The following is a 21,712-nucleotide window of genomic DNA, read 5'->3' on the forward strand; positions in this document are numbered from 1 at the left end:
CCCCGGTATAGGTGTTCCCCGACCGGGAATCGAATCCAGGCCATGGCGGTCAGAGTGCAGAATCCTGAACACTATGTTGTGAGTGGAAGCTCATGAGCTTCTGTGGGTCAAGGTTTCAAGGTGAGTAGCCCAATGTATTTGCAGAAATGTAACTTAACTCTTCTTTACTCATGGCCTAACATGAATAAGTGCAGTCATAGTTTGAGAGTGTCTCTTCATATGTTTACATTGGAGCTCTGTGTGTCAGCACTGATCCTGTTTCAGATGTGACCAATGGTTCCTAAATTACTTGATTACCTGCCCTCAAACAACAGACATCACACGATCAGAAAAAACCATGGCTGCAGTTCCTAATGTTAGAGTGGCACAAACAAGGCAAAAAATGAAAATTAACAGGATTGTGGGGCATTTGAAAGTTTTTTTTATTGCTGTTCTATGTAATTCTTTTGATTCACCTGAGAAAAGGGCCAGTCTCAGATGTAATTTAACTAGTTGTGGTGGTAATTGTGTGGAAATGGTTCACAAACAGATTTAGTCTTCAATGAACTTAAACATCTCAATAATATATTTTGGAAAGATTTAATGCTTTTGTGCGTGTGTGCGTAAGGGGGGGGGTGCATGCTTGTGTTGCGTCTGGCATTATCAGCTGTTGGTTTGAGAGCTGGAAGCCACACTTAGCTGCACCATCCCTCACGTAACCCCTAATTATACACACTGACAACAGGCACACTGGGATAAAACTGGGAGTCTGACTGACCCACTGGATCTGGACCAGGACTATATATACTATCGTATCGTACGAGCTCGTAGACAAAGACAAGCAGAAACACAGTCACTTCGGAAGGAAGGTTCTCTGGAATCAGTTCTACTGGAATTATGTCACAGGTACTGTTTTATTGATGAAGAGAATTTCAATAGTTATGTAGCTTTCAGGTTCTTGATCTAATTTCTGCTTGCTTTACGACAGTCAGGTGAAATAAAGAAGAAAAAACGTCCCCCAATGAAGGAGGAGGACCTGAAAGGAGCTCGCAGTAAACTGGGACTGAAGGGCGAGGTTAAGAGTAAGACCTATGAGGTCATGGTTGAGTGTGGTGAGTAATGCTTTAAATTAATGTTGTTTTTGTTGACAAACATTTTAGACATTAATGCATGTTTAACAACATACACAGTAGGTAGTTCACTAAGGTAAACTACTTAAGGATTTTAAATAAGCCAAAGATGTAAAAGTTTTGTTTCATTCATATTTTTGCTAAGGCTAACTCATCAGCTCTGTAGATTAAAGCAACAAGATTGAATAGGTAAATCGGGAGTACTTACTTTAACGTAATTTCTTTCTTTTTTTTAAAGTTCCCTGGATACTTTAACGTAATATTATTTTAGAAAAGTAGTTCCCTGACCGGGAATCGAACCCGGGCCGCGGCGGTGAGAGCGCCGAATCCTAACCACTAGACCACCAGGGACACATCATGCATTAACAAATTTCCATTTTTGTTAATTCCTGATAGAACGGATGGGCAAGGTGGCTCCATCGGTGTTCAGCGGAGTACGGACAGGAGCAGAGACGTGCTTGGATCATAACCCAAAAGCTTCTGGAGGCAGTGTTTTTAGCAAGTAAACACTGCAGGGTGAAACATTTGCACTAATGCATTTAACTTACAAATTCTTTTTGATGCTACTAGTACCTATGAATATTGAAAACATCTATTTTTGCACCAATATTCAAGTTTGACTTTAATTTCATGCAACTGATTAAATTTTCACTGTTTTGATAGTTTGCTTTTTCATTTTTATTTGAATATTTTCCACAAATAAATAATCTTTCCATGCTTTCCCAGATGGAAGTTCTTTGCAGCAAATAATAAAAAGCTAAGTTTCAAACAGGAGCTGGGATTTTAAACAAAACCCCGATTGTTGGGGCCCTGGTAAAACTGGTTTTAACACCTCTGCATAACAGCAGGCAGTACTATTCACTTTGAATAATGTCCAAAAAAGAAAGATGGACAATTGAAAGATGGACAATTTCCTTACACCTTTGTTGCTAAAGTTAACATGTCTGTACATTTTGTTCTATTAATGCATTTCATTGTAGCACATGATTTATACTTGTGCTGTGTTTCTATTTCTTGTATAAAGATGCTGTTGATGCATCACCTTTAAGGACAAAATTTTATTTTGTTGCTAACAAGATGAAGAGATAATTACAGTTCTAACAATGGTCTTGCCATCATTTGGTCCACACAGGATGACATTTGTGTGTAATTTGGCTCTTAAGTGGTTTTAAAAAGACCAGACACAATATAATCGCTTGCATTTCCATCAATGATTCCTGTCCCATTATTATGAATGAACCAGCAGGGCACATTTTCTCCATTCTTCACATCATTCCTGAAGTCTCTCTGCCAGCCTCTGTGGACACAAATGGTAATATTTCAAGAGCAAATAGTTCCTGAAATCCATATGACTTCTGGACTCATTCGACATACCTGGTCACGTTCAGTTGCTGCCCTTTGACGAACATGGTGGCATCTGGTTTCCCTGGGACCTCGCCTGGACGCAGGTCCGACACCTCGTATTCAATACCGTGATAGAATTGACCTGGAGGAAGATGGACCATATTGGATTAACCAGCTATGCTGAAGGAGCGAAATCATCTACTTTCAGATGTGCTCGTTTTACCTAGTAATCCATGAGCGGAGGGGGACAGCAAGTGGCTGTCCAGGGTGTAGAAGCCTAAGTAATCCCTGTGATACGGGTGCTTCTCCCACACTTTGTGTAGCAGAATGACAAACTTCACAGAGTCTTTTAGCGTCACCATCAAGCTACGATCCTTAGTCAGCACCATATCCACGCTAGAGATGATAATGGAATGACGTTAAGTTTAATGGTGATGAAGTAGGGGCATAGACTGACTGAAGTGGATGATCCACTTACTTTGGACCTTTCAGAGACGATGGCGCAGACCACAACAGCTTGATCCTTTCGCCGCCCTGGTACACTGTGATGAACTCTGTGTTCACCTCCAGCCTCACCCCCACAGTCCAGTGGGTGATGCCAAAGCGGTAAAAGTACGTGTTAATGACACCATCAGGGGGGATTTTCTTGTCTCCAATAATCTGGCCGTTGACCAAAATACCTGAAGACAAACACTGGCCTCAGAAATCTACACAAACTGTGTGAACAAAGTAAATGCCGCTCAAGTCTGACCTGATACGGGGTCTCTGACCAGGTTGAAAATAGTTCCTGGTTTGTCATTGATGTTGAAGCACAGAGCGTCGTTTTTGTCAGGGAGCTCAATCATGAAATGAGGATCTCCATCCACTAGAGACGATAATGATGTATTACGTGATTAATGTAACCACATGCTCTATCTTCAGAAACTCAATGCTAAAATGCAGAGAGTACTATGCTAAAGGCGCAGGTATGCCACTGACATGTACTGCAGACACAGGATGACAGACACACTGTCTGCAAACACTAGTTAGCATTTTCACAGCTACAAACTCTTTTGTTATCAATGGTGATTATTATTCTGTCTGTCATTTTTTATGAGCCATTTCTTAACTTTCTGTGCCATATCTTTAAAATATTGTTTTATTTTTCTAGTATTACATGACACAAGCTGTAGTTATCCACGTCTAACTTTAAACAGGTATAGTTGTGGAATTTTTAGATCAAATCAAAAGCTGGAAAATTCATGCTCAGATTCTTAGCCATTAATCTGACATAAGGTTTTTATTTTGCAGCAGACAGACATCTTGAAAATATTTGTACTATTAATCTATAATTTACTTTACTAAAAATGTACTCACCGAAATAATTGGGTGGTGTGCTGGGTCTGGAATGAGACACTGGAAAGAAATGAATGAAAAATTGTAAAGAATAAAATAAAATAAAACTGGAAAAAAAAAGCTACCGGTATTTAAAGTTTTCTTACACACTTCACTCCTTTCACCTTGTCCTTGCACTGTTGAACAGCAGAAAAAATAGAATAATTATTTCCTTTACTTACATTATGTGTGGGTTTTTTTAAGTTTAAAATGTACAGACAAAGTGGAATGAAACCCTGGAAAGAAGTGAATGAAAAATTGTAAAAATATTTGTACTATTAATCTATAATTTACTTTACTAAAAATGTACTCACAAACAATATTGGGTGTTAAGGTGAGTACGTAATCAGGCACTGGAAAGAAATGAATGAAAAATTGTAAAAATATTTGTACTATTAATCTATAATTTACTTTACTAAAAATGTACTCACAAACAATATTGGGTGTTAAGGTGAGTACGTAATCAGGCACTGGAAAGAAATGAATTAAAAATTGTAAAAATATTTGTACTATTAATCTATAATTTACTTTACTAAAAATGTACTCACAAACAATGGGTGTTAAGGTGAGTATGTAATCAGGCACTGGAAAGAAATGAATTAAAAATTGTAAAAATATTTGTACTATTAATCTATAATTTACTTTACTAAAAATGTACTCACAAACAATGGGTGTTAAGGTGAGTATGTCATCAGACACTGGAAAGAAATGAATGAAAAATTGTAAAAAATAAAATAAAATAAAAAAACCTGGGGAAAAAACCTATTTAAAGTTTTCTTACCCCCACCACTCCTTTCAGCCTGTTGTCTTTGCTCTGTTGAATAGCAGAAAAAATAGAATAATTATTTCCTTTACTTACATTATGTGTGGCTTTTTTTAAAGTTTCTGCAGACAGAACATTTGTTTCAAAGAAATATATTCTCAGCCTTGTATCACCTTCAGTCAGCTTGTCAGCGATCATAGGACTGTCATCAGCTTCAGGCTTGGTGACCACCATGGACGTGAGGGGGGTGACAAAGCTGTATTGCAGAGACATGTCCAGGGCTTTGGCTGTGGCATTGGCTTTCTCATCTGCAGCACCGGTTTTGCTGCAGAAGAGAAATGGTGAAAGTTGCCATATGAGACACCTCATATTCAAGCATCTGTTCTTGAGCCGGCACACGCTCTGACCTTTTCTCCAGGAGCTGCTGGATGGTGAGGTAGGCCCAGAGACGCTCAGTGAAATCCCCAAAAATGTAATCATCTTCTGGGTACATCACACTCCAGTCCACGGCACTGAATTGACCTATCTCACTGAAGTCCTCGAACTATCAATGAAATACAAAAGAAAGGAAATACAATTCATCAAAAGTGTTTGTATACTCTCCATCTCTGGACTGATTTCCTGCTTTCTTCGTCCCCTCACCCCCTGACCATACACTTCCACCAGGAAGTTATCAATGTCATTGTCTGTCAGTCGACCAGCCACGGTGATCTCTGAGCCTTTGAACAGCTGACTGAAGTGATTGGTGGTCAAGGATTCCACTGCATTGTCAGGATAACGCAGATCCACGTCTAAAAGCAGTGGACTGGAGACCTCATCGTAGAAGCCCTGCGAAAGATACACACACCCAGTCTGAGTCCACAATTGTGGGAGAACATGAAATGGTCCTCAAACATACAGCCTCAAAGCTTAAACTCTCCACCTGAAGTTGAAGTGCAGCGTCTGCTCCCGTATATATCCTGCGGGCTAACCCTTTGTTCTCTCTGCTCATCACATCCAGGAAGGCGTAGTCTACGTCATTGCCAAAACCGAGCCCGTACAGTGACATGTTCCCACCAATAGCGTTTCTCACATTTTCTTGAATCAATGGGATCCTAGTTTCTCCTATATTTACATTCAACATGAGAAAAATTGAAAATGTCAGCTACATTCATAGTATAGTATAGTATAGTATAGTATAGTATAGTATAGTATAGTATAGTACAGGTTATATCTCAGTTACACTCTTGATCCTCACCTGACGTTGGATTTCCATCAGTCAGTAGTATAATCATATCGATGCTCTTCTCTGGAAGCCTCTTAGCTTCCCTGTCAGTCACCAGCATGTCCACTGCTTTCAGTACCGCAGCATTGATATCGGTTGCTTGAAGAAAAACAATTTTTTTTTTTTTTAAATGAACACAGTTGAATTTTCTGACTTATTTGACTAAAACACAGTTGCCCTTTATCACCAAACACGAGACAATTGCTATTTTGTTTACATTCACGATCTGCGATCACGATTTTCTTGACGTAGGCCATGGCTTCAGAGATGTTTTCCTCAGTTGCCCGACTGAGTGAGTTCCTCCAAGAATCCACTGAGCTGTCAAACTGGATGATTCCAAAGTGGTCTTCGCGGTGGAGGTCTTCAAGGATTTTTATCATTGCCTCTTGTATCTAAACAATGATGGAGGGGAGGTCAGACTCAGGCACGACTGGCAGAGGCATATTAAATGGTCAGAACCACTCACCTGCTGCATCTTTGTTCCAGACATTGAGCCACTCCTGTCTATCACAAACACCACATTTTTTGGGAGTCTTGTCAGGTCTTTTGGAGCAAAGAAGTGCACAAAGTATCCGTTTGCAATCTAAAGGAGACAGATTCATGAAAGCAGTGTTTGTTTTGGAGGGAATAGAATTAGGGAATCATTGCGATAGATGAGAATGCCAAACATGTTGTCAATAAAATAGAGTAAAATCGTTAGTTATCAGATGGGTAAAGGAACCAACTCCACCAGCCAGGGTCACTCCTGAGCCACTACAGCCATGTTAAAAGAAGACACGTAAGATAAAAATGTCATGAAAGGACAAGAGGTGGCCCAGACAAAGTCCACATCTAGTCCATGTGAAGAACTGACCTGAATATCTCCGAGGTTCTTCTCTCGGTTCACATCATACTTGATGATAAAATCTCCATCAATAATTGTTCCAGGGCAGTCCGGACACTTCCTCTGCTGTTCTATAGTTGGTGAGAAACTGATGTGTGCCTGAGTGTGTGAACGAGATCGTATTTAGCATCCAAAAGAAGGACAAAGGGACAAAAGATAACCAGGCCTGTAGACGCAGACACCTTTTTATCTGTAACTGTTTTCTCCACCAGGGGAAGCAGGTCATTGGTCAAGAAGGTTGCGTGTGCATCAATATAAGAAATGCCCTGAGGTTCAAAGATATTTGACACAATCTGCAGACAGAGACAGGACATTTATGATGAAAACTAACCATTTAGAATACCTGCTGTCAGTGGAACATTAGTTAACCTTAAACTCCTGCACGGGCTCTTTGGGTTTGACTCGAATCACAATCTCATACTGGCCGAGTGTCCTCTGAAGAAGCTCCTCATACGTCAGAACGAAGGTCACCTTACTGTTGCTCGCAATGTTGACAGACACTGAAAACTTCTCCATCTTTCTCCCAGAAGCCCTGTAAAGCAGCACACATTACATCTCCAACAGCTACTGATGGCAATACTATATGCCTTATCTTTAAATCTCACTTGACCAGTCCTGCTGTTTTCCCTGCAGAAACAGCCTTGTCATACTGTTGCTTGGCTTTCTCTTTCTCCTTGACTTGTCCAACATAAACCTGCTCTTCAATTTCCCTGTAAGGATGAAAAGATCAGCACAATTGATATTCTGTATTTTTTTTAAAAAGAACTAAAATGCCTACTTCACATCTGAAGTGGACAGTAAAATAAAACAATAAATGTTGCTTTTGAGTCTGACCTTTCCCTTAGGATCATTGTCAGTTTTAATAAAAACATGCATTTGTGAGGGGAAAATTAGACATTGAAGGAAAAGACTAGTGGAACAATATGGAATCAGAGTAGAGACACACTGACATGCTGAAGTTGATGATGAAGGCAGTCTTTGGCAGCTCCACCTCGAAGGAGATCTCACGGGCAGCGTTTCCTTTGTTGATGGCCGTTGAGGTCATGATAGTGCGAGCGAAACGAGACCTCACCGCGCAGTCCACTGTGAAACTGTGGACCTCCACCTGAGACGCAGTGAGGATATGAGCACAAGCAGTGCTTTTATAGTTTCTGATCAAAGCTGGTGTGTTTAAATATAAGTTTAGGTCCAACCCTTTTTAATCTTTACATGCTTCCTCTTGGGGACGTCATCAGGAGCCACGGCATCAGCTTCCACAGCTATGCTGACGATACGCAGCTGTACATCGCCGTGGCTCCTGATGACACAGGGCCAGTTGATGCCCTTTTTAACTGTATTCTAGATATCCAGTCATGGATGGCAGAAAACTTCCTACAGCTCAACCAGGACAAAACAGAAGTCTTAGTCATTGGTCCTGAAGGTCAGAGAGAGAAACTTCCATCTCAATTTGTAAAAAATCTGGGTGTGATCTTTGACTCTGAGCTTAGTTTTATTCCACACATCAAAAACATAACAAAGGTAGGTTTTTACCACCTGAAGAATATAGCCAGAGTCCGCCCGTTTCTCTCTCAGGCCAGCACGGAGGTGCTGATGCACGCTTTTATCTCTTGTCGTTTAGATTATTGTAATGCCCTGCTCTCTGGTCTTCCAAAAAAGAGCATTTCTAACCTACAATTATTACAAAACTCAGCTGCACGAGTGCTGACGAGGACCAGAGGGCGGGAGCACATCACACCGGTTTTAGAATCGCTGCATTGGCTACCCGTGCGTTTCAGGGTCGATTTTAAGGTTCTTTTATTAGTTTTTAAATGTCTTAATGGTCTTGGCCCGACTTATTTATCTGACCTGCTTTTATTCTATCAACCCTCACGGACTCTGAGGTCCTCCGGCACCGGCCTTTTAACCATTCCACAAGTAAGCACTAAAACGCACGGGGAAGCGGCCTTCTGTTATTATGGTCCCCGACTGTGGAACAGCCTGCCGGAGAACCTCAGGGCCACAGACACTCTTGAGATTTTTAAAAAGAGGCTCAAGACACACCTTTTTAATCAGGCCTTTAACTGATTTTCTGATTATTTTTAATTTCTTTTATGTCCTCATGCTTTTTTATGTCTTATCCTTATTTTACTTGATACTTTTACTGTTTTACTCCCTGAGTTCTTAGTTTCTCAGTTTTTAGTCTTTACACCTTTTATCCCATTTACTGTTTTAGTCTGTTTTAGTCTTAGTACTGTTTTACTCCCTCAGTTGTTATTCTCAGTTTTTAGTCTTTTATCCCATTTACTGTTTCAGTCTGTTTTAGTCTTAGTACTGTTTTACTCCTTCAATTCTTAGTTCCTTAGTTTTTAGCTTTTATACCTTTTATCCCATTTACTTTTTTAGTCCTTCAGTTTTTAGCTCCAGTGTTTCCTCATGGTGTTTCCTCATGGGGGCCTGCCAGGCTGGGAGATGTTTCCGGTCTACCGCTGGGGGTGCTGTCCCATTGTCGACTCTGGCCTGGGTGGTTAGGGGGCTCTGTGCTTTGGTGTGGAGCCTCCGGTCTGTCCGGGTCGGGGTGGTCTTTGTGGCGGTACCACCTGTGGTCACGGACCGTGACCTCCCTCGGCCTGGTGGGCCTCCAAAGGTGGCGTCTCCTTCGCCTCAGGTCTCGGTGCCCAGCCATGTCTCAGCTTGCCTCAGCTTGTTTATGTGTGTGGGTGTGTGTGTAAGTGTGTTGTATGCATGTGTGTGTGTGTGTGTCCTTTTCTTGATTCTCTTGTTCTCTTTGCTGTTTTTATCCTTTGTGAGGCACTTTGTGCTACCTAGCGTATGAAAAGTGCCATATAAATAAAGATTGAATTGAATTGAATTAAATAAGTTCATCAAATGTTTCTTGCCAAAACCCGTTTAAGACACTGCGTCATTTGCTTTCAAATCTCTCTCCAACACAAATGCGCACACACACACACACACACGCACACACGCACACACACACACACACACACACTCACTCGATTGATCCTGCCTTTTAAGGTGACTGCTTCCTATGACTCAATATTCCTGGTAAATAATTTATAGATTTTGTTCACAGACTTTGCTTTTATTTGCATGATTAATTTCACAAAGTGTTGTTTCTAACAGTAAAACCAAACATTTCGCAATCTTGGAAAAAAGTGTATTTTCTTACCGTTCCTACATCTGCATTTCTTTTCTGTAAAATAAAAATAAAAATGGAAACTCAGACAACTTCACCAAGCAATATTAATTAAAATCAAAAGACTGGGATGATTTTAAGATGATGGTTGTCAAAGCTTGAGGGAGCAATGCAAAAAAGATATCTAAAGTTGAAATCATTTATATATTGTTGTTTTGCTAGAATACAATAAATTGAATTGTCTGAAAGTTTAAATACCTGCAGTAATCTGGCTGCTCCATTTGTCTCCTAAGATCGAAAAACAGGAGGAGGGAGGATAAAATTACGGAAAGTTGGGGCAAATAATATTGTAAATGTAGAAATTTAGAGGAGTACAGATTTTTAAAATCTGCACAAAAGTTGTTATTTACCAGAGATTTGGGGATCCCAGAAATTATCAGAGCTCCTTGAGCCTGCCAGGAGAGCCAGAGGCAGACCCACGACAGCAGCACTGGAACACCCAGAGGTCCAGACATGATCCAACGTCTCCTCAGCAGTGCCTGACTTCACGACTGCACCACAGAAAAACTGCTCTCTACCCAGGGGAGGGACAGCAAGTATTTTTGAGAGTGTTGACCTGTAGAACTGAGTTCAACGTACAGAGAGAGGTCATACAGGACGACTCTAAAGCCCAAATATAAGTTTTTAAACTTTATATAGATTTACAGCAGTATGTAAATTAATGCAATTTTCTCACATTGTCACACAAGTATTTTTATTTTTTACTCAAAAGTTCTCTAACTGGGAATTTAGCCTAGTTCTCAACAGTGACTTCGGTTATACCACCATTATCCACAGACCAAAGAGCAGCCGTCCGCTGGACTTGCACAACTGTAAAAGCAGTTTGGCTTGAACTATATTCACCCACGCTGTGGACTTTTTAATCCTCTTCAGATGAGAATCATAGAAGTAATCTATTTGTACTTTCTTCCAACACCATTTATAAATCAGTATCTTTGATGTTTTTTTCCTAAACCTTAAAGAAAATTTAAAAAATCATATATACCGGTGTGTGTGTGTGTGTGTGTGTGTGTGTGTGTGTGTGTGTGTGTGTGCAATTAACAACAGGAGAGCAATTAACAAGAACACTGTGCAGTTTAGAAGAACCAACAGTTTGCTCACACTATCAAAAAAGGGCGGCAGCCTACAGCAAACCCTGCATCACAACATACTGGACTCATTCGTCAACATGGAGGATGCATACCTGAGAAATCCTGGACCAATTTAGAATTTTGGGTTGGTTTCAAGAACAACATTAAAGAGTCTTGCTAAAAACCTATTTGATAAATATGCCTATATATGGGGTTTCATAACAGCCCTAAATCCTTGACTTCCAGACGATCTGATTGAAATAGAAGCATTACTCAAAACAGGGGGAAACCATTACTTTCCATAAAGTTACAAATTGTTATGCATGATGTCTAATAGAATCCCAGACTTTCAGAAAGGGTTGTTTCATGCTGACTTTAAAGCTCACATACAAAGACCCTTTGTGACCTCTGTACATTGATATCAGCTCTGTTGGTTGATGTTCCCCAAAACACTTGCTGTCCCTCACCTTGTTTTTCTGTGAAGCAGTAGTGAAGGCAGGCACTGCTGAGGAGATGTTGAATCATTCCTGGAGTTGATGCTCAAGAAAATCTCTGGATAGACTTGCTGTCCCCCTCCATTACTAGGTAAAATGCCCACATCTTTGCTTTCACTCCAGCAGCTTAACTATTTAATCTCATATGGTCCCTCTTCCTCCCCAAGTGAATATGACCTGGTATGTTGATTGAGTCTAGAGGTCTTGTGGTTTTCAGGAACCTTTCACTCCTGAAATACCTTCCTGTCCCCAGAACAACCAAGTGACATGTCTGCATGCATTGGGCCCTGCGGTGAGCTGTTCACTTGGGACTGTGACCCTTAAGTTGTGTATGTGTCTCCAGCAGTAGTCAGGAACATCATCTGAGGTATATGTGTGCAGAAGAGTGTGGGACCAACTAGAATACTGAGCCCCGCCTTCATGCTCCTAGACCTATGGTACAGGAACTGAGCTTGAAGGGAGAATGGGGCAGCATTTCCCCGTAAAATATAGCAGTGGATGGGCAAGTTAGGAAAAGATGGTATGAAAAAAAAAAATCCACCCTCTGACGCACAACTTATGGGAATTCACGCACACTCACTGACATAAACAACATGCTCCCGCCTTCTGTTGCACATGTGGGCGGAGTAGGAGTTGAGCCCCACATGCTTGGAATTCCCACTTCCCTTGTTTTCAGCCACTCTGAGGGAGAAGGTCTGTTTCCCAGCCATGCCTGCAGCATGGAGAGTTGTGCTGTTGTGGGTCTGCATTGGGCATCTCGGTCAAGTTCAGGGAGCCCTGGTCACTTCCAACAGAGATGCTCTGACTTTGGTAAAGAGTTTATTTGACAAGATATTTTGATTGTTTGTCCAATGCTTGCATACAGAAAACACTTGCCAAATAATAGAAATGAACTTGATGATAGTGAAGGGTGATCTCGAGATGTGAGCTCAATGAAGGTGCGCATCTGACGGCTTGTTTTGTGTGTGTTGAGACTCCTCCCTCTCCACTCCTCCTGATAGATTCAGGAACTCGCCACATTTCCATTTCATTAAACAGTCAGGTGAAATAAAGAAGAAAAAACGTCCCCCAATGAAGGAGGAGGACCTGAAAGGAGCTCGCAGTGAACTGGGACTGAAGGGCGAGGTTAAGAGTAAGACCTATGAGGTCATGGTTGAGTGTGGTGAGTAATGCTTTAAATAATTGTTGTTTCCGTTGACAAACATATTAGACATTAATGCATGTTTAACAACATACACAGTCGGTAGTTCACTAAGGTAAACTACTTAAGGATTTTAAATAAGCCAAAGATGTAAAAGTTCTGTTTAATTCATATTTTCGCTAAGGCTAACTCATCAGCTCTGTAGATTAAAGCAACAAGATTGAATAGGTAAATCGTGGGTAATGGATACTTTAACGTAATATATATATATTTTTTTTTTTAAATGTTCCCTGACGTGCTTGGATCATAACCCAAAAGCTTCTGGAGGCAGTGTTTTTAGCAAGTAAAGACTGCAGGGTGAAACATTTGCACTAATGCATTTAACTAACAAATTCTTTTTGATGCTACTAGTACCTATGAATATTGAAAACATCTATTTTTGCACCAATATTCAAATTTGACTTCACTTTAATTTCATGCAACTGATTACATTTTCACTGTTTTGACAGTTTGCTTTTTCATTTTTATTTGAATATTTTCCACAAATAAATAATCTTTCCATGCTTTCCCAGATGGAAGTTCTTTGCAGCAAATAATAGAAAGCTAAGTTTTTAACAGGAGCTGAGATTTTAAACAAAACCCTGATTGTTGGGGCCCTGGTAAAACTGGTTTTAACACCTCTGCATAACAGCAGGCAGTACTATTCACTTTGAATAATGTCCAAAAAAGAAAGATGGACATTTGAAAGATGGACAATTTCCTTACACCTTTGTTGCTAAAGTTAACATGTCTGTACATTTTGTTCTATTAATGCATTTCATTGTAGTACATGATTTATACTTGTGCTGTGTTTCTATTTCTTGCATAAAGATGCTGTTGATGCATCACCTTTAAGGACAACATTTTATTTTGTTGCTAACAAGATGAAGAGATAATTGCAGTTCTAACAATGGTCTTGCCATCATTTGGTCCACACAGGACGACATTTGTGTGTAATTTGGCTCTTAAGTGGTTTTAAAAAGACCAGACACAATATAATCGCTTGCATCTCCATCAATGATTCCTGTCCCATTATTATGAATGAACCAGCAGGGCACATTTTCTCCATTCTTCACATCATTCCTGAAGTCTCTCTGCCATCCTCTGTGGACACAAATGGTAATATTTCAAGAGCAAATAGTTCCTGAAATCCATATGACTTCCGGACTCATTCGACATACCTGGTCACGTTCAGTTGCTGCCCTTTGACGAACATGGTGGCATCTGGTTTCCCTGGGACCTCGCCTGGATGCAGGTCCGACACCTCATATTCAATACCGTGATAGAATTGACCTGGAGGAAGATAGACCATATTGGATTAACCAGCTATGCTGAAGGAGCAAAATCATCTACTTTCAGATGTGCTCGTTTTACCTAGTAATCCATGAGCGGAGGGGGACAGCAAGTGGCTGTCCAGGGTGTAGAAGCCTAAGTAATCCCTGTGATACGGGTGCTTCTCCCACACTTTGTGTAGCAGAATGACAAACTTCACAGAGTCTTTTAGCGTCACCATCAAGCTACGATCCTTAGTCAGCACCATATCCACGCTAGAGATGATAATGGAAGGACGTTTAGTTTAATGGTGATGAAGTAGGGGCATAGACTGACTGAAGTGGATGATCCACTTACTTGGGACCTTTCAGAGACGATGGTGCAGACCACAACAGCTTGATCCTTTCGCCGCCCTGGTACACTGTGATGAACTCTGTGTTCACCTCCAGCCTCACCCCCAGAGTCCAGCGGGTGATGCCAAAGCGGTAAAAGTACGTGTTAATGACACCATCAGGGGGGATTTTCTTGTCTCCAATAATCTGGCCGTTGACCAAAATACCTGAAGACAAACACTGGCCTCAGAAATCTACACAAACTGTGTGAACAAAGTAAATGCCGCTCAAGTCTGACCTGATACGGGGTCTCTGACCAGGTTGAAAATAGTTCCTGGTTTGTCATTGATGTTGAAGCACAGAGCGTCGTTTTTGTCAGGGAGCTCAATCATGAAATGAGGATCTCCATCCACTAGAGACGATAATGATGTATTACGTGATTAATGTAACCACATGCTCTATCTTCAGAAACTCAATGCTAAAATGCAGAGAGTACTATGCTAAAGGCGCAGGTATGCCACTGACATGCAGACACAGGATGACAGACACACTGTCTGCAAACACTAGTTAGCATTTTCACAGCTACGAACTCTTTTGTTATCAATGGTGATTATTATTCAGTCTGTCATTTTATATGAGCCATTTCTTAACTTTCTGTGCCATATCTTTAAAATATTGTTTTATTTTTCTAGTATTACATGACACAGGCTGTAGTTATCCACGTCTATCTTTAAACAGGTATAGTTGTGGAATTTTTAGATAAAATCAAAAGCTGGAAAATTCATGCTCAGATTCTTAGCCATTAATCTGACATAAGGTTTTTATTTTGCAGCAGACAGACAACTTGAAAATATTTCCATCCATCCATCCATTCTCTACCGCTTATCCGGGGTCGGGTCGCGGGGGCAGCAGCCTAAGGAGAGAAGCCCATACTTCCCTCTCCCCAGCTACCTCCTCCTTGAAAATATTTGTACTATTAATCTATAATTTACTTTACTAAAAATGTACTCACCGAAATAAGTGGGTGGTGTGCTGGGTCTGTAATGAGACACTGGAAAGAAATGAATGAAAAATTGTAAAAAAAAACAAAACCAAAAAAAACTGGAAAAAAAACCTATTTAAAGTTTTCTTACCCCCACCACTCCTTTCAGCTTGTTGTCTTTGCTCTGTTGAATAGCAGAAAAAATAGAATAATTATTTCCTTTACTTACATTATGTGTGGGGTTTTTTAAGTTTCTGCAGACAGAACATTTGTTTCAAAGAAATATTCTCAGCCTTGTATCACCTTCAGTCAGCTTGTCAGCGATCATAGGACTGTCATCAGCTTCAGGCTTGGTGACCACCATGGAGGTGAGGGGGGTGACAAAGCTGTATTGCAGAGACATGTCCAGGGCTTTGGCTGTGGCATTGGCTTTCTCATCTGCAGCACCGGTTTTGCTGCAGAAGAGAAATGGTGAAAGTTGCCATATGAGACACCTCATATTCAAGCATCTGTTCTTGAGCCGGCACACGCTCTGACCTTTTCTCCAGGAGCTGCTGGATGGTGAGGTAGGCCCAGAGACGCTCAGTGAAATCCCCAAAAATGTAATCATCTTCTGGGTACATCACACTCCAGTCCACGGCACTGAATTGACCTATCTCACTGAAGTCATCGAACTACCGATGAAATAAAAAGAAAGGAAATACAATTCATCAAAAGTGTTTGTATACTCTCCATCTCTGGACTGATTTCCTGCTTTCTTCGTCCCCTCACCCCCTGACCATACACTTCCACCGGGAAGTTATCAATGTCATTGTCTGTCAGTCGACCAGCCACGATGATCTCTGAGCCGTTGAACAGCTGACTGAAGTGATTGGTGGTCAAGGATTCCACTGCATTGTCAGGATAACGCAGATCCACGTCTAAAAGCAGTGGACTGGAGACCTCATCGTAGAAGCCCTGCGAAAGATACACACATCCAGTCTGAGTCCACAATTGTGGGAGAACATGAAATGGTCCTCAAACATACAGCCTCAAAGCTTAAACTCTCCACCTGAAGTTGAAGTGCAGCGTCTGCTCCCGTATATATCCTGCGGGCTAACCCTTTGTTCTCTCTGCTCATCACATCCAGGAAGCCGTAGTCTACGTCATTGCCAAAACCGAGCCCGTACAGTGACATGTTCCCACCAATAGCGTTTCTCACATTTTGTTGAATCACTGGGACCCTAGTTTCTCCTATATTTACATTCAACATGAGAAAAATGGAAAATGTCAGCGACATTGATAGTATAGTATAGTATAGTATAGTATAGTATAGTATAGTATAGTATAGTATAGTATAGTATAGTATAGTACAGTACAGAACAGGTTATATCTCAGTTACACTTTTGATCCTCACCTGACGTTGGATCTCCATCAGTCAGTAGTATAATCATATCCATGCTCTTCTCTGGAAGCCTCTTAGCTTTCCTGTCAGTCACCAGCATGTCCACTGCTTTCAGTACCGCAGCATTGATATCGGTAACTTGAAGAAAAACAATTGCTCTTTTTTAAATGAACACAGTTGAATTTTATGACTTATTTGACTAAAACACAGTTGCCCTTCATCACCAAACACGAGACAATTGCTATTTTGTTTACATCCATTTTCTGCGATTTTCTTGACGTAGGCCATGGCTTCAGAGATGTTTTCCTCAGTTGCCAGACTGAGCGAGTTCCTCCAAGAATCCACTGAGTGGTCAAACTGGATGATTCCAAAGTGGTCTTCGGGGTGGAGGTCTTCAAGGATTTTTATCATTGCCTCTCGTGTCTAAACAATGATGGAGGGGAGGTCAGACTCAGGCACGACTGGCAGAGGCATATTAAATGGTCAGAACCACTCACCTGCTGCATCTTTGTTCCAGACATTGAGCCACTCCTGTCTATCACAAACACCACATTTTTCGGAAGTCTTGTCAGGTCTTTTGGAGCAAAGAAGTGCACAAAGTATCCGTTTGCAATCTAAAGGAGACAGATTCATGAAAGCAGTGTTTGTTTTGGAGGGGAAAGAATTAGGGAATCATTGCGATAGACGAGAATGCCAAACATGTTGTCAATAAAATAGAGTAAAATCGTTAGTTATCAGATGGGAAAAGGAACCAACTCCACCAGCCAGGGTCACTCCTGAGCCACTACAGCCATGTTAAAAGAAGACACGTAAGATAAAAATGTCATGAAAGGACAAGAGGTGGCCCAGACAAAGTCCACATCTAGTCCATGTGAATAACTGACCTGAATATCTCCGAGGTTCTTGTCTCGGTTCACATCATACTTGATGATAAAATCTCCATCAATAATTGTTCCAGGGCAGTCCGGACACTTCCTCTGCTGTTCTATAGTTGGTGAGAAACTGATGTGTGCCTGAGTGTGTGAACGAGATCGTATTTAGCATCCAAAAGAAGGACAAAGGGACAAAAGATAACCAGGCCTGTAGACGCAGACACCTTTTTATCTGTAACTGTTTTCTCCACCAGGGGAAGCAGGTCATTGGTCAAGAAGGTTGCGTGTGCATCAATATAAGAAATACCCTGAGGTTCAAAGATATTTGACACAATCTGCAGACAGAGACAGGACATTTATGATGAAAACTAACCATTTAGAATACCTGCTGTCAGTGGAACATTAGTTAACCTTAAACTCCTGCACGGGCTCTTTGGGTTTGACTCGAATCACAATCTCATACTGGCCGAGTGTCCTCTGAAGAAGCTCCTCATACGTCAGAACGAAGGTCACCTTACTGTTGCTCGCAATGTTGACAGACACTGAAAACTTCTCCATCTTTCTCCCAGAAGCCCTGTAAAGCAGCACACATTACATCTCTAACAGCTACTGATGGCAATACTATATGCCTTATCTTTAAATCTCACTTGACCAGTCCTGCTGTTTTCCCTGCAGAAACAGCCTTGTCATACTGTTGCTTGGCTTTCTCTTTCTCCTTGACTTGTCCAACATAAACCTGCTCTTCAATTTCCCTGTAAGGATGAAAAGATCAGCACAATTGATATTCTGTATTTTTTTTAAAAAGAACTAAAATGCCTACTTCACATCTGAAGTGGACATTAAAATAAAACAATAAATGCTGCTTTTGAGTCTGACTTTTCCCTTAGGATCATTGTCAGTTTTAATAAAAACATGCATTTGTGAGGGGAAAATTAGACATTGAAGGAAAAGACTGGTGGAACAATATGGAATCAGAGTAGAGACACACTGACATGCTGAAGTTGCTGATGAAGGCAGTCTTTGGCAGCTCCACCTCGAAGGAGATCTCACGGGCAGCGTTTCCTTTGTTGATGGCCGTTGAGGTCATGATAGTGCGAGCGAAACGAGACCTCACCGCGCAGTCCACTGTGAAACTGTGGACCTCCACCTGAGACGCAGTGAGGGAAATATGAGCACGAGCAGTGCTTTTATAGGCTCTGATCAAAGCCGGTGTGTTTAAATATAAGCTCATCAAATGTTTCTTGCCAAAACCGTTTAAGACACTGCGTCAAAGATTCCACTTTGATGGTGATTTCATGCGACAACCGGGGTGAGTCAGTCTGGGCGCCGACCAAAGTCTAGGTTTAGTTCACTATTTGTTTTATACTCATATTTTTGAATAGAATATTTGTTTTCAAATCTCTCTCTAACACACACACACACACACACACACACACACACGCACGCACACACACACACTCGATTGATCCTGCCTTTTAAGGTGACTGCTTCCTATGACTCAATATTCCTGGTAAATAATTTGTAGATTTTGTTCACAGACTTTGCTTTTATTTGCATGATTTATTTCGCAATGTGATGTTTCTAACAGTAAAGTAAACCCACACACCATTTATTTTTTTGTTGACTGATTTTTTTTTTATCATGTTGTGTCTACATGTTCAGGGGAGTTAAAAGGCTAAACAAAGTTGGTCTTGAGCCAAACCAAACATTTCGCAATCTTGGAAAAAAGTCTATTTTCTTACCGTTCCTACATCTGCATTTCTTTTCTGTAAAATAAAAAGAAAAATGGAAACTCAGACAACTTCACCAAGCAATATTAATTAAAATCAAAAGACTGGGATGATTTTAAGATGACGGTTGTCAAAGCTTGAGGGAGCAATGCAAAAAAGATATCTAAAGTTGAAATCATTTATATATTGTTGTTTTGCTAGAATACAATAAATTGAATTGTCTGAAAGTTTAAATACCTGCAGTAATCTGGCTGCTCCATTTGTCTCCTAAGATCGAAAAACAGGAGGAGGGAGGATAAAATTACGGAAAGTTGGGACAAATAATATTGTAAATGTAGAAATTTAGAGGAGTACAGATTTTTAAAATCTGCACAAAAGTTGTTATTTACCAGAGATTTGGGGATCCCAGAAATGATCAGAGCTCCTTGAGCCTGCCAGGAGAGCCAGAGGCAGACCCACGACAGCAGCACTGGAACACCCAGAGGTCCAGACATGATCCAACGTCTCCTCAGCAGTGCCTGACTTCACGACTGCACCACAGAAAAACTGCTCTCTACCCAGGGGAGGGACAGCAAGTATTTTTGAGAGTGTTGACCTGTAGAACTGAGTTCAACGTACAGAGAGAGGTCATACAGGATGACTCTAAAGCCCAAATACAAATATTTAAGGTGTGGAAGAAAGTCTGAGATTCTCTTTTTAAACTTTATATAGATTTACAGCAGTGAGTAAATTAATGCAATTTTCTCACATTGTCACACAAGTATTTTTATTTTTTACTCAAAAGTTCCCTAACTGGGAATTTAGCCCAGTTCTCAACAGTGACTTCGGTTATACCACCATTAACCACAGACCGAAGAGCAGCCGTCCGCTGGACTTGCACAACTGTAAAAGTAGTTTGGTTTGAACTATATTCACCCACGCTGTGGACTTTTTAAACCTCTTCAGATGAGAATCATAGAAGTAATCTATTTGTACTTTCTTCCAACACCATTTATGCATCAGAATCTTTGATGTTTTTTTTCCTAAACCTTAAAGCAAATTAAGAAAACCATATATATGTGTGTGTGTGTGTGTGTGTGTGTGTGTGTGTGTGTGTGTGTGTGCGTGCGCGTGTGTGTGTGTGTGCAATTAACAACAGGAGAGCAATTAACAAGAACACTGTGCAGTTTAGAAGAATCAACAGTTTGCTCACATTATCAAAAAAGGGCGGCAGCCTACAGCAAACCCTGCATCACAACATACTGGACTCATTCCTCAACATGGAGGATGCATACCTGAGAAATCCTGGACCAATTTAGAATTTTGGGTTGGTTTCAAGAACAACATTAAAGAGTCTTGCTAAAAACCTATTGATAAATATGCTCATATATGGGGTTTCATAACAGCCCTAAATCCTTGACTTCCAGACGATCTGAATGAAATAGAAGCATTACTCAAAACTGGGGGAAACCATTACTTTCCATAAAGTTACACAATGTTATGCATGATGTCTAATAGAATCCCAGACTTTCAGAAAGGGTTGTTTCATGCTGACTTTAAAGCTCACATACAAAGACCCTTTGTGACCTCTGTACATTGAGATCAGCTCTGTTGGTTGATGTTCCCCAAAACACTTGCTGTCCCTCACCTTGTTTTTCTGTGAAGCAGTAGTGAAGGCAGGCACTGCTGAGGAGATGTTGAATCATTCCTGGAGTTGATGCTCAAGAAAATCTCTGGATAGACTTGCTGTCCCCCTCCATTACTAGGTAAAATGCCCACATCTTTGCTTTCACTCCAGCAGCTTAACTATTTAATCTCATATGGTCCCTCTTCCTCCCCATGTGAATATGACCTGGTATGTTGATTGAGTCTAGAGGTCTTGTGGTTTTCAGGAACCTTTCACTCCTGAAATACCTTCCTGTCCCCAGAACCACCAAGTGACATGTCTGCATGCATTGGGCCCTGCGGTGAGCTGTTCACTTGGGACTGTGACCCTTAAGTTGTGTATGTGTCTCCAGCAGTAGTCAGGAACATCATCTGAGGTATATGTGTGCAGAAGAGTGTGGGACCAACTAGAATACTGAGCCCCGCCTTCATGCTCCTAGACCTATGGTACAGGAACTGAGCTTGAAGGGAGACTGGGGCAGCATTTCCCCGTAAAATATAGCAGTGGATGGGCAAGTTAGGAAAAGATGGTATGAAAAAAAAAAATCCACCCTCTGACGCACAACTTATGGGAATTCACGCACACTCACTGACATAAACAACATGCTCCCGCCTTCTGTTGCACATGTGGGCGGAGTCGGAGTTGAGCCCCACTTGCTTGGAATTCCCACTTCCCTTGTTTTCAGCCACTCTGAGGGAGAAGGTCTGTTTCCCAGCCATGCCTGCAGCATGGAGAGTTGTGCTGTTGTGGGTCTGCATTGGGCATCTAGGTCAAGTTCAGGGAGCCCTGGTCACTTCCAACAGAGATGCTCTGACTCAGGT

General features: G+C 41.1%; 3 protein-coding genes and 1 non-coding gene across 12 annotated transcripts; 1 reads left to right on the top strand and 3 right to left on the bottom strand.

Moving 5' to 3' along the window:
- Nucleotides 1-724: 724 nt before the first annotated feature.
- mustn1b (musculoskeletal, embryonic nuclear protein 1b) lies at nucleotides 725-1,771 on the top strand. Its single transcript, XM_029826042.1, has 3 exons — nucleotides 725-885; nucleotides 968-1,091; nucleotides 1,506-1,771. The coding sequence occupies exons 1-3, from the start codon at nucleotides 877-879 to the stop codon at nucleotides 1,613-1,615; spliced, it is 243 nt and encodes an 80-aa protein (XP_029681902.1). The 5' UTR covers nucleotides 725-876; the 3' UTR covers nucleotides 1,616-1,771.
- On the bottom strand, nucleotides 1,389-1,460 carry trnae-cuc (transfer RNA glutamic acid (anticodon CUC)). The gene has a single exon. It is a non-coding gene; the product is annotated as a tRNA-Glu (tRNA).
- LOC101062864 (inter-alpha-trypsin inhibitor heavy chain H3-like) lies at nucleotides 1,764-10,438 on the bottom strand. Of its 9 annotated transcripts, XM_029826030.1 has the most exons (27): nucleotides 10,281-10,438; nucleotides 10,129-10,158; nucleotides 9,904-9,927; nucleotides 7,688-7,842; nucleotides 7,343-7,447; nucleotides 7,107-7,269; nucleotides 6,920-7,030; nucleotides 6,708-6,836; nucleotides 6,321-6,437; nucleotides 6,072-6,246; nucleotides 5,828-5,953; nucleotides 5,513-5,694; nucleotides 5,233-5,418; nucleotides 4,998-5,134; nucleotides 4,764-4,915; nucleotides 4,609-4,641; nucleotides 4,490-4,525; nucleotides 4,376-4,411; nucleotides 4,259-4,297; nucleotides 4,142-4,180; nucleotides 3,935-3,964; nucleotides 3,810-3,848; nucleotides 3,205-3,318; nucleotides 2,932-3,133; nucleotides 2,677-2,849; nucleotides 2,484-2,595; nucleotides 1,764-2,406 (listed from the first exon to the last, which is right to left on the bottom strand). In XM_029826030.1, the coding sequence occupies exons 1-27, from the start codon at nucleotides 10,383-10,385 to the stop codon at nucleotides 2,268-2,270; spliced, it is 2,889 nt and encodes a 962-aa protein (XP_029681890.1). In that variant the 5' UTR covers nucleotides 10,386-10,438; the 3' UTR covers nucleotides 1,764-2,267. The 9 variants fall into 9 exon arrangements, with proteins under 9 accessions (XP_029681890.1, XP_029681891.1, XP_029681892.1 ...); XM_029826031.1 differs by lacking the exon at nucleotides 4,376-4,411; XM_029826032.1 differs by lacking the exon at nucleotides 4,142-4,180.
- Nucleotides 10,439-13,085: 2,647 nt separating this feature from the next.
- LOC101070262 (inter-alpha-trypsin inhibitor heavy chain H3-like) lies at nucleotides 13,086-19,797 on the bottom strand. Its single transcript, XM_029826039.1, has 22 exons — nucleotides 19,636-19,797; nucleotides 19,484-19,513; nucleotides 19,259-19,282; nucleotides 18,509-18,663; nucleotides 18,164-18,268; nucleotides 17,928-18,090; nucleotides 17,741-17,851; nucleotides 17,529-17,657; nucleotides 17,142-17,258; nucleotides 16,899-17,067; nucleotides 16,657-16,782; nucleotides 16,312-16,493; nucleotides 16,032-16,217; nucleotides 15,798-15,934; nucleotides 15,564-15,715; nucleotides 15,412-15,444; nucleotides 15,291-15,329; nucleotides 14,577-14,690; nucleotides 14,304-14,505; nucleotides 14,049-14,221; nucleotides 13,856-13,967; nucleotides 13,086-13,778 (listed from the first exon to the last, which is right to left on the bottom strand). The coding sequence occupies exons 1-22, from the start codon at nucleotides 19,738-19,740 to the stop codon at nucleotides 13,640-13,642; spliced, it is 2,703 nt and encodes a 900-aa protein (XP_029681899.1). The 5' UTR covers nucleotides 19,741-19,797; the 3' UTR covers nucleotides 13,086-13,639.
- Nucleotides 19,798-21,712: the final 1,915 nt, after the last annotated feature.

This window comes from Takifugu rubripes, chromosome 19 (assembly GCF_901000725.2).
Source record: "Takifugu rubripes chromosome 19, fTakRub1.2, whole genome shotgun sequence".
Classification (NCBI taxonomy): domain Eukaryota; kingdom Metazoa; phylum Chordata; class Actinopteri; order Tetraodontiformes; family Tetraodontidae; genus Takifugu; species Takifugu rubripes.